Consider the following 11,871-nt stretch of genomic DNA (forward strand, 5'->3'; position numbering starts at 1 on the left):
TGCATTTTAATTGCTTGTTTTATTGTTTAGTATGAAGAGCTGCTTTCACAGAAAGACCAAAGAGATTCAGAGTAGAGTAGAGTACTTTATTGTAGGCCTGTTGAAGGACAGTAATGTGAGGGAGGTCCACGATTGTAAAATAATTTTGTAAAATTCTCTGAAATATATAAAAATGTTCCAAACACAATATGAGCGGTCAGATGTCCTCTACGAAGTTCTGTAGTAATTACATCCCACTTCTGGTCAGTCTAATGTGTTAGACTCATTGCTGTATAATGTACTCTGAAGCCCTTTTGAGTCTGTCACTGAGGATTAGCAGTATCGTTAGTGTTCAGTGGTGTGTGTGTGTGTCTGCATGAACAGGATTTGTGGGTAACAGCAGGTTAGCCCTCATGTTACATCAGCTCGTCTCGCAGGTTATTCAGTCGTGTGTGTGTGGGTTGTGTGTTGTGTAAAGCTCTTCAGATGACCGTGACCTCTCTGCTCTTCCTCTTGATGCAGTCCAACGCTAGGCTGCGTGGGCTTGTTTTACGAGGTCCTTCAGCTGGGGGTGTTGCTGCCTGAGTGGGTGTAGCTGGCCTTAGTCCCTCCTTTTTCAGAAGCTCCAGCAGCTCTGCTTTCTCAAGCTCTGCCCTCTCCAGCTCCTGCCGGCGTGCTCGCTCTGCACCCAATAACACACGGACGTCTGACATCACACGGGACAGCTGGCCCTGAACACAGTTGTTGGTTAGTCATGCAAAGCACTTTGCATTCTGAAATGGTAAATATAGGTGATGTATACTCTATATGGACAAATGTATAGGGACACCTGCTCATTTACTGTTTCTTCCAAAATCAAGGGTATGATATTTAGCCTGCTTTTGCAAGAGTAACCGTCTCTGCTGTCCAGTGACATCCCCAGCTTATCCTAAAAGTATTGACTGGAGCACCACCATTCCAGAGAACACTGCTCCACAGCCTTTTCTGATTCTCCAAAATCATCTTTTGAATTCTCATTTCTTCTTGAATTAAAATCCTAAGAATAACTAGTATTCTAAAAACATGTTCTTTCAATATTTTCTTTACCTTACAATCAGCTCACACTGGTTTAGACTTTAGACGGTTAGAAATTCAGCCAGATAAAATAGTTGAATTACTAGAATAATGTCTGATTAAACAAGAACAAAAGTGGATATTGTTTTTAAAGTATTCCAAAATAATGTTTTTCTGGCTCACAAAACTGTTGAAGAATTTATTATTATTAACATTAGTTAATTTAATGTTTAAGAAAACTTTTCACTTTTTTTAGAAATGTTCTAAGAACAACTGGTAATCTTTGGTTTTGGTAAAAATCCTTACAATAGCTTCACACTTCACACTAGATGTAGTGTTGCAGTGTCTCATTACAGTCCTCACATTTCTCAAGGATTTTTCCTCGTTGGCTGTCACTTCTAGATCTTCTTACTAAAATGTTTTAAACCATTTGATTGATTCTGTTTCTGTGCACAGATTTAACTGAACAAAAATTTAAGACAAATGTGTCTGTTCATTGAGCTGTAAAACTACAACACAGAAGGCTGTTCTGAATGACAACAGAAGAAAACAAAGAGGAGTTTAAGACTTTCCTAAAAAATATTTGAGAAATGTTTCTTAATGAAAGTTTTCCTTAGGATGTTTCTCAGGGAAAGCTATCAGTTACCAAGCATTTTTTTCTGGTGGCATTTTCCTCCACTCATATATATATATATATATATATTGTGATGGATACAGATGGAATTCCGCTTTTATCCCATCTGTGCAGTGGACAGTGAGCACATGTGCCTGGAGCGGGGCCTTGCTGAAGGGCCCAACTGTGGCAACTTGCTGAGCCCAGTATTGAACTCACAACCCTGTCATTATTAATGGGATCCATCCAAAAACTTTTTTTTTTTTTTATTATTGAAGAATAAATAAACAAATCTTTTGTCTTAAGTTTAAAGTAAAAAAAAATAAGCACATTTAAGAATTTATTTCTAAAGACACCGTTATGAATCCATCCCCTGGACCGCCCACGATGAAGAAAGATACTGAACATTCCTGTTGGACAAACTTTAGCTTTTACTGTAAGTTACAGACGTTACTGAAAACAGGCCCTTTATTACAACTGAGTGTGTTTGAGACAGGAAGACCCTAAAATGTGCACTGCTGGACTATGCTAGATGTGTGTGTGTGTGTGTTTCTGTGTGTAACCACCTTGAGTTCGTCCACCTCGTTCTTCAGTAGACTCTCTTTTTGCACCATGTGTCTCCTCTGAGAATCCAGCCGTGATTCCATCTCTCGTCTCACCTCTTCAACCTTACAGTCTAACTCTGCCCTGCAAACACACATTTAACCTCACTTCTCATCTGACTGTAATCTCACACTATGGGTCAAAAGTTTTAGAACACTCACGATTTCCCCAAGTTTATATTGACATTTAAGCAGGTTCATGTCCAGTGAGTAATCTGTAATGGTACAAAGTCCAGTGACCTCAAACAATACAAAGGTCTAAGAACTGCCAGAGATTTTTTTGAAGACAAAAAGAACAAACAACTGACAAAAAAGGGTCTTTTTAGGGTTTAAGGTCTTACAGCTGGTGTGTAGCACTGGAAGGATATTAAGCTTTGAAAACTGACCCAAACAACTGACAAGACAGGACAACCATATTCACCATTTGTGTTGGACACTAATGGAATTTGGCCTCCACCTTTAACCCATCTGTGCAGTGAACACACACAGTGATAGTGAGCACACGTGCCCGGAGCGGTGGGCAGCAGGGAGCAGAGAAGGTTAACCCCGTCATCAATAGCCCGGTGCTCAAACTGTAGTGCCATCACTGTCCACAGTTTAAAGGTAAAGGTGCACGTATTTGTCACTGTACAGTGTACACTGTACAGCGAAATGTGTCCTCCGCATTTAACACATCTGGTAGTGACCACACACTCACACAAACACATGTGTTAGGGGCAGTGAGTACACACACACACACACACACCCAGAGCGGTGGGCAGCCAACTCCAGCGCCCGGGGAGCAGAGAGGGTAAAGGGCCTTGCTCAAGGGCCCAACAGTGGCAGCTTGCCGAGCCCGGGAATCGAACCCAGTTTGTCTGTACAAAAGCTTTTACTGTATTCTCTACCACAGTATTTACACAACAATGCACGTCTGGACTGCTTTCAGAATGACTAGAAAAAGGACAATAAAGAAACACGGATGGACTATTCTAACACTTAGAAGTGTAGATCTTTACTTTAGAGAAATTACACACAAAGCCAGAGTGTGGTCAGTACAGTTTCCTACACCATCAGAAAACTTGGAAACTGGAGGAGCTCTGACAGACTCAAATCAGAAGAGTTTTCTTGGGCTACAGCACAGCTCACATGATAACACCTTGAGGCTCAGCATAACACTGGAGCATGTCTCAGTTTCAGATGGAGCGGCAGTGAGAAAGTCAGTACTAAGGGTACAACTGGAAAGCAGGCTTGCCTAGGCCATGCAGCCCTGCCAGTGGAACACTAGAAAAATTGGGGATGTTCCTCTCTCTCTCTCTCTCTCTATATATATATATATATATATATATATATATATATATATATATATATATATATATATATATATATATATATATTTCAACATATCAACTACATCCTCAAGTCCCTACCTCAACAAGTCCAGCTCAGCCCGCAGCTCTGAGATGCAGTTGTGCTGAGCCTCTTCTGTGTTGGTTAGCGTGCATCCGCAGCCACTTGTGCACACTCTATGGCGGTACTCACACACACACAGGTGGGCTTCTAGAGAACGCCGAGACACCTGCACCGGACAACCTGGAGAAAGCAACAACGAACAAACTGAGAAAATCAATAGGCAAGAGCTTTTGCTGAAAATGTCGTGTGAGTGCACACAAGGTAGAGCCACTGCTTTACTCACACACACACACACACACCATCTAAACTAACTGGACATGCAAGATATAGAAAACACACAGATACACACATGTAAACCTACCACAGCGGTAACACAAGTACTCCTCACCTGCACATACACACACAGATATTCACTTGGTTAGAGTTGTTTGTTCTAGATGTATGTACATATACGTATACAGTCTAATGGACAAAAGTATTGGGACACCTGCTAATTTATAGTTTCTTCTGAAATCTAAAGTATTTAAAAAATATATATTTTGTTGGAATAACTGTCTCTAATGTCCAGGAAAGTCTTTCTACTAGATTTTGGAGGTGCATTGCTGGGAGGATTTGATTGCATTTAGCGACAAAGCATTAGTGAGCTTAGGATTTTGGATGATCACCGCTCCACCTCATCCCCAACTCCCAAAGTAATCCCATAAGTACTGGACAGAGCACCGTCATTCTAGAAAACCCAACGTTCAAGCTCAATGCTGGGGGGCTTTACACCCTCTAACCCATGACTGGCATTAGACATAGTGCCAATAGGTTCAGGTTTATCTGCTCCAGAGAGTCCTATTCTATTGGCAATACTTCTCTACAGATACTAGACAAGCTGTGTGTGTGCCTTTGAACATCTGTGTCAGCAATACATGCAACTTAAAGTAACTGAATACATTCATTTCAGGGGGTGTCCACAAACATTTGGACATAAAACTAAAAAAGCTTAGAAAGCTGTCTGAAGGACTGGTGTGCCCTTGTAAGATCATTGGCTGAGGTAAATGTTATGCTTCACTTGCTGGCCAAGGGGGGTCTCTTCATTAATCATTAAAAGAAAGGTTACTCCAGTAGTTCCACCCTTTACATTGCGGTCACTTTGACACACGATCAGCTGCTCTCACTATTGTGTGTATGTTTGTGTATGTGACAGACATATACACCTATTATCTGCCACCTGAAACCTGATACCAATATCGCAGCAGTAAGTGTATGTTGCAGACTTGTTTGCCTGATGCTGTGTACGCACATGTCCGCATTAAGGCCTCACAGTCATACATACCAGCATTGCTACAGTTCAGCAGAGCAAAGTCACACTCCTGCTCATGCCGATGCATGGACTCCAGGGCACAGATGACCTCACAACCCTGTGGGCGATACGCACACCTCATCTGGAGCCTCGCCAAGTCATTCCGCATGTATCTGTAACACAAACATCATACTAGCTAATAAACAGTCCAACTTAACGTTCACTTAAAATAAAGGTGCTACAAAGGGTTCTTCGAGTGGTGCCATAGAAGGACCATTTTGGTTCCATGACGAACCCATTTTGTAGAAGAAATGTGAGCATGACGAACAGTTAAAGTGGTACAGACACTTTACTTTAAATTCTTGAAAGGTTTTTCACACACATCCTTTTACAAAAATGACATTGACAACGAATGCTGTCATAAAGCAGCTTTACAGAGATCTGGGTCCGAGCCTCTTTACAGTAAGCTAGTGGCAACAGTGGCAAGGAAAAACCTTGAGAGGAACCAAGACTCAAAAGGGGAACCCATCCTCCTCTGATCGGCACTGAATAATAACAATAAAAAACAAAACAGGAATAAAAACAACAGTAAAATAAAACTTGAATTAAGAAAAAAATAGTAAATGTGGCGTCAAGCTATACAAGATGAAAAGTGATGCACGGCATCACTCAATCAACCCTTTGTAGAAGCCTTGTATGTTTTAAGAGGGTTCGGGATTGGGGCCATCGGCTAATTTATTCGAGTTCAGTTCCGAGTCTTTGTTTTAACCACGGTGTTCAGAGCACCATCTGGTGGCCTCAAAGCACTGTCTAGTATAGGATATTGTTGCCCAGTCGGCAGCACTGAGTGGCTTTATCAGAAGCACATTAGCCCACTATAAACCAGTTGTTACACATCAGTAGTCAACAAACAAGACAGAACACAGATATCAGTCCAGAGTGTGCAATACTACACTTAGACTGCAGTGTTTTAAAGGAGCTGAGAGATATTAAACACATTAAACACATTATGAGATATTAAAATTTTAAGAAAAGTCTCTACTAAACTTAAATCAATCAGTCCAGAAGGTCTCATTATAGACACTGCTACTAAATATAAATATAACTAAATATGACTAAATATAAATATAAAGTATAAATAATAAATAATATTTATACAATATAGCTTTACAGGAATATAATATAATATATAGTGTACATACCATCATATGCATTAACATTTACTACAACAGACAGCTGCACAAAGCTGCTGCTGTTGTGCTCATGGAGTGCTGTAGCATGTGCTCTGACCTCTGCTTTCTAAGCTAGGATATGTGAAATGTAAATTTATTTGTGCTGTGTAAGTATACTGACAATAAAGCACTTTATTAAGCATATTATTAATTTAGTTTATATAAAAGTGGCAAATTAAATATATTTCTATTTTGTTCGATATACTGTAGGAAAGCTTTTTAACATAAATATATTAACAAATCTTCATTACAATAAATGATTAGTGTCAAAAGCATTTTTATTTATGTATTAAACACAAACTGGAAGAGCTGATAAATTAACTGCTGAACTCTGAACTTATGATGGGGGGGTGAACTTCTGTTATGATAATAATCTTGTGGCTTAGATGTAACACTGCATTAGAACTAACCCCACCTGTGTGTGTGTGTGTGTGTTTGGGGGGGGGGTCTAATGAATCTGTATATCTTTTTAATCAGTGCTGAAACAAATTGTTGATGCATAAAAATATTATTTCCCTTTTTTTGACATCACTTGAGCATGACAGCCAGTAGAAACGCTCCAAAAAATGTTTTCCCGTTATTTTTTTTTACTCTTTCCTTCATTCATCTTCTCATGCACTGGGCATGGTCATGGTGCGTCTGGACCCTAGTCATAATCACTGCGCTCAAGGCAAGAACACCCTTTGACAAGGCAGCAGTCTGTCACAGGGTAACACACACTCATTCATTCACACCTACAATGGTTTAGCATGGCCAATTCATCTATAATGTGTGCTTTTGGGAGGTGGGAGGAAACCAGAATACCTGGAGCAAACCCACTCAGACACAGGGAGAACTCTGCAAACTCCTTTTAGACAGATACTGGAGCAAGGAATCCACCAATCGAAACCACAGCCTCAGGCCCAACAGCACACACTATCTGCTGTACCACCCTGCAGCTAAACTTCTGCTTTAAAAGATGAAATCTTATCGATACTTGTTTTTTTAAGACAGCAACAACATGTAGCTACGCTTTACAGGTAATTCTGTCACATGAATAGAAATACCTGTATAGCGGCCGGAGGTTTGTAATGTCCAGTGGCAGCCGGTCCTCTGGGCAGTTGTGGTGGTGGACGAGCCAAGCATGAATGCAACTGCTGCAGAAAGCGTGCTCACATGGAGCCTGGAGAGGGTCCTCCAACACGTCCCGACACACACAGCATAGCAGACCCTCATTCACGTAGCCCACAAAGCGCTCCACATCATAACCCATCCTGTCAGACACAGCCCCAGACAAATACATGTGAAAATGATCAATGTTATATAAATATATAAAGTTAAAAGCAGAATATCCTTGAGGAACTTTTGGAAGTTGTAAAGGAACCTTTTGAAGTGCCTTGAGGAACCTTCGAGAAACCTTTTTCTTTTAAAAACTTTTTTTCTTAATGGTACCTCAAAGCATTTTAAGAGGTTCATCCAAAGTTTCAAATTGAAGAACCTCCAAAAGTTACTTACGGAGCGTATACTTTTAACAGTGGTGCATTATTTATTTGTTTACAGTTTTATGCAAAAAAAAAAATCCACTTCAATCCACTTTATCGTTTATTTTTTTATATGTGCTTTCCCAATTTTCTCCCCAATGTAGTTGAGTTTATTAGCCCATTCCCCAGATCACTGGCAATGCTACCAACACTAGAAGAGTGGGGGCGAGCACATGCCTCCTCCGATACACACGAAGTCAGTCACCTCTTTTTTTCAAACTACCGCCAGGAAAGTGTCAGATCCCCAGCTCTGATACATCAGTGCCAGCCAGTGTCACAAAGTGATGAGGGAAGAGCACCACCCAGAGAGAGCATGGCCAGCTGTGCTCCCTCAGGCTCCGGCTGCTGATCCACTCACATGCTTACTATTTTATGTTTTGTTTACAACAATTTTTTCTTATGTTTTTACTGCAAAAATCAACAAACTACACAATTTGGGCTGGTGGTGCCCAGGTGTTCACATATACTATAGATTATATCAAACATATGTCAAAGGGCTTCAACAGCTTTAAAATGCAACTCAACCATTGTAGTGGAGAGGCTGTTTATGCAGTAGTAGTAATATTATCAATAGAAAATGCCAAATAATTGTAATTAGTAAAAAGATTTTGACTTTCTGGACCTAATTTCAATCTCAAATAAATAAGGTTCCCATCTAAAACATTATTATAATTGATTTCTACACTCCAAAATTGATGCAGTTGCACCCCAACTAAAAAATACTAATTGATCATTCAAAGACTTCAGTCCACTTCACTACAAAAGCTACACTGCAAACATGGCATTAAAAACAGACAATAATTCATATAAGTAAGAATACAAATCTATATAAAATGTTATTTAGATGTTTTTTAAATGATGAAGAAACCCCTTCCTACCTGCCAGAATTTCTGATCGCCTTTCTCTCTCTCGCTGTTCTTCAGTTGTGGCCAAAGAGGGTGCGCTTGGTGGTTGCCGTAGGAACTACAGGGCCACCAGCTGTTGAATGGAGAGGCAGGGAGACAGGGTTATCTGGGTTAAAATTCAGTGGAGGAGGAGCCTGTAGAAAGTGAGGTCAGCTTACCTTTTAATGCATCAACATATTCTCAGAGGAGGCCATTCCTGACCTGTAAAACCTAATGTGTCTGAAACCTGCATACATCTGTGAGTCATCATTTCCATTAAGCTGAACATGCCAGCTGTACAAACACATCAGTGTTGCACAAATAAATCTTACTGACTTACTGTGCAACTGTGTTTGCATCTTACTTTACATTAAAACCGCCACCAGAAAAACACCATGCGAGCATTTTGTACTCCTGTGTGGTAAAAACTTTAAGGTCACAGCACATGGTAGCTACAGTATCAGTTTTATTTTTCTGAAAATTGATGTTAGAATATAAACAAAGTCCAACATAAAAACTATATGAAATAATCCAAAACAATAAGGACAATAATTCTGCTCAGTTTCACACACTGCAGTGCAGAACATTCAGTTACATAGGACTGATAGGACTCTTCCTACAGGTGGTCAGCGATCTCATGATATGCACAAAACCATTTAAAAATCACTTATCACTTTCACTGGCATTGGGAGAGCATTAGACCATTAAGATTTCCTCCATTTAAATGTACGCTTAAAGAGATCTTTGAATTTTAGTCAATCGAAACTAGCTAAGGTTATTCTTGAGTAAACAGAGAAGCACCTCTGTAAGTCGTTCTGGATAAGAGTGTCTGCTAAATGCTGTAAGTGTAAATGTAAATGTATGATTTTTCATAAAACATCCATCCAGATTCATTACATTAATGTAAAAATGAACTGCATAAAATTATGTTCATTTATCTTTGTGTCAGGACAACACCACCAAATTTGCTGAAAACATCTATCTGTACATTTTATATACAAATACATATGTGCAAAACCTTGTATCTCCATTTTGTCATTTTAGCTTGTTTTGACAAAGTTTGAATCTAGCAGTTCTTTACATAGTATCCAAATTTTATCAGGACCTATAGAAATGCTCCTTTTTACATAGCCTTACATACATACACACATATATATATATATATATATATATATATATATATATATATATATATATATATATATATATATATATATATGAATATTTTATGTATTATATAATATTTTATGTATTATATTTATTATGTATATGGATATTTTTGCCGACATACATCCAGGTTTACTAAAAGTCTGCTGCAGTGCCAATTCTCTTACGCAAGTAAAATTGTGTACCTACAACCCTGTGTGTGTACTGTATTTAACTACAGCCTAATGTATATTTTGCCTGAAACTGACTGTGTATTGATCTCTGAATCACAGCAGCAATGAGATATGTCCAAAGCTAATTCTTAATGGACAACAAAGCCTATCTAATCTATGTATAAATCCTGTGAGTGTTTTTTTTTTGTGTATGTGTGTGTTTAATATCCTTAAACTTAATGTTATTTGAATAGGCTCACACATCCTCAGAGACACGCCACTGAGATGCTCTGGGAAACTCTCTCCTCATATAACCACGTAAGAGTGTATAGCTCCTGTAGTCCTGGTAACCCCATACACCCACTACCTGCACAGCACACAGGGAGGAAGACACAAACACACACCAACACACACAGGGGACAGAGTCAACTCCCTGAAAACCCCAAGGGGATTTCAGTACCAGCCAAAATGTCTGTCAGATTGCAAGAATGGAGATACAAGATTTTATATACACACATACACACACACACACACACACACACACTTATATACTGTATGTACATACACACACTAAATATATATAATGTGTGAGTGTATATATTGTTAAAAAGCAGTCCTGAAATAGGTGGTTAAATTCAGCTAAGCCTAATTTATATGTTAAAGAATATCATATCATCATCATATATTTTTCTTTGTACTGTAAAATCTCTAAGAACCTTTAAAATGCTATGTTATGCATGGTTCACTACTGCTCTGTGAAGTCTTTTATTGGTTGGCCTTTTGCGAACCTTGCTTTATAATATGACCAAGACAGTTTGTAAAGATCTCTGCTGTCTCCACGATGACTGTCACCTCAAACACACGTTCAGACACTAAAACCCTACCAATCCCAGGTTTCAGTCAACAGCCTTTGTCCATCAGAGAGAAGGATGAGGTGCTGTCTAGCTTGTGTTCTTAGCGCAATCATTCATAGCTCAAATATAAATATATATAGCTGAAATATACTCAATGGATCTTCTCCTACAGCCCTTCCTCGTTAGTGGGATCTTAAGGTATACATGCTGTACATTTAATCCTGCACGTGTCCACTCAGGTGACCATTACTTACCACCAGGTCATCCTCATGCGAAGTCAGCCTGCAGCTCAAAGGTCACCGCTAAACTACCTGCAACCTTTGTAGGCATCCATTTATTGTGATTAATTAAAGCTGAACAACAGTGGGCATGCTGTTGAAAGGGTAACAGATAAGGACATGTTTATTAAGGACATTAGTTTGTGTGTGTGTGTTTGTGTGTGTCTGGCCGTGCCACTACTCTCACTGCAATCTCCTGAATGATCTCTGCTCCTCATGGCTGCGGTGGGATTACGAAGGATTACAGCTTCCAGATCTGTGATTGGATTATAATCTCAATGGCAACATTGCCACAGCAGCAGACATCAGCAGCAGCAGCAGAGTTATGTATGCATTTCTAAACCTGCACAGGTCAACTGGGTCCTCTCAGAAAGTGGTCCAGCGTTGCAGGGAGGGCTAAATTAACATAGGGAGTGCATGGTATTGTCACCTATACAGTTATCCACATATCTTATACTCATAGTAGGCAATGCATGCAACTGCTATATTGTCAGTGCACATAACAAACACGAATTATGCCACATAACATAAATGCATTTGGGGGCTTTTGCCATTTCAATTGCAATATTAATGCAATAATATGCAACAGTCCAAAACGTTACTACATTAACTACTACTACTTCAGTAGCACTACATGTTGCAAAGCTATGGCAAAGAGGCATCACTTACCAGCACTAGAGTGTAGTACTCCTCAGTATGCAGTTCTCCCAGTGCCACTGAACTCTGAGCCATAGCCATTCTCCAGTGCTGTGGTCTCCACTCACATGCGTTGTTTATCCGCCCTCCACCAACACGCAGCGTGTTCGCCCCACCCCTCTCATGACGTGTCAGCGCTCGGCCAATCAGCGTCGGCTACG

At 39.7% G+C, this 11,871-nt stretch overlaps 2 protein-coding genes across 2 annotated transcripts in view; one reads left to right on the forward strand and one right to left on the reverse strand.

Annotated features, from left to right (window-relative positions):
* Positions 1–11,871, forward strand: part of cdh17 (cadherin 17, LI cadherin (liver-intestine)) — a 122,983-nt gene that overhangs the window by 40,791 nt on the left and 70,321 nt on the right. The gene's annotated exons all lie outside the window — the stretch shown is intronic.
* rnf41l (ring finger protein 41, like) lies at positions 73–11,786 on the reverse strand. The gene is made up of 7 exons (XM_072691972.1): positions 11,684–11,786; positions 8,558–8,657; positions 7,206–7,412; positions 4,961–5,100; positions 3,657–3,819; positions 2,212–2,332; positions 73–710 (listed from the first exon to the last, which is right to left on the reverse strand). Exons 3-7 carry the CDS (start codon positions 7,409–7,411, stop codon positions 462–464), a joined length of 879 nt encoding a protein of 292 aa, XP_072548073.1. The 5' UTR covers position 7,412; positions 8,558–8,657; positions 11,684–11,786; the 3' UTR covers positions 73–461.

This window comes from Salminus brasiliensis, chromosome 1, assembly GCF_030463535.1.
Source record: "Salminus brasiliensis chromosome 1, fSalBra1.hap2, whole genome shotgun sequence".
NCBI lineage: Eukaryota > Metazoa > Chordata > Actinopteri > Characiformes > Bryconidae > Salminus > Salminus brasiliensis.

Bases quoted from the DNA above. Each gene is read 5' to 3' on its own strand.
- rnf41l (XM_072691972.1), bottom strand. From the start codon at position 7,411: ATGGGTTATGATGTGGAGCGCTTTGTGGGCTACGTGAATGAGGGTCTG. The intron at 2,333-3,656 runs GTAGGGACTTGA...GTGTGTTTGCAG, and splicing joins GCTGAGCTGGACTTGTTGAG to GGCAGAGTTAGACTGTAAGG. The intron at 711-2,211 runs GTGGTTACACAC...AACTGTGTTCAG, and splicing joins ACGAGGTGGACGAACTCAAG to GGCCAGCTGTCCCGTGTGAT.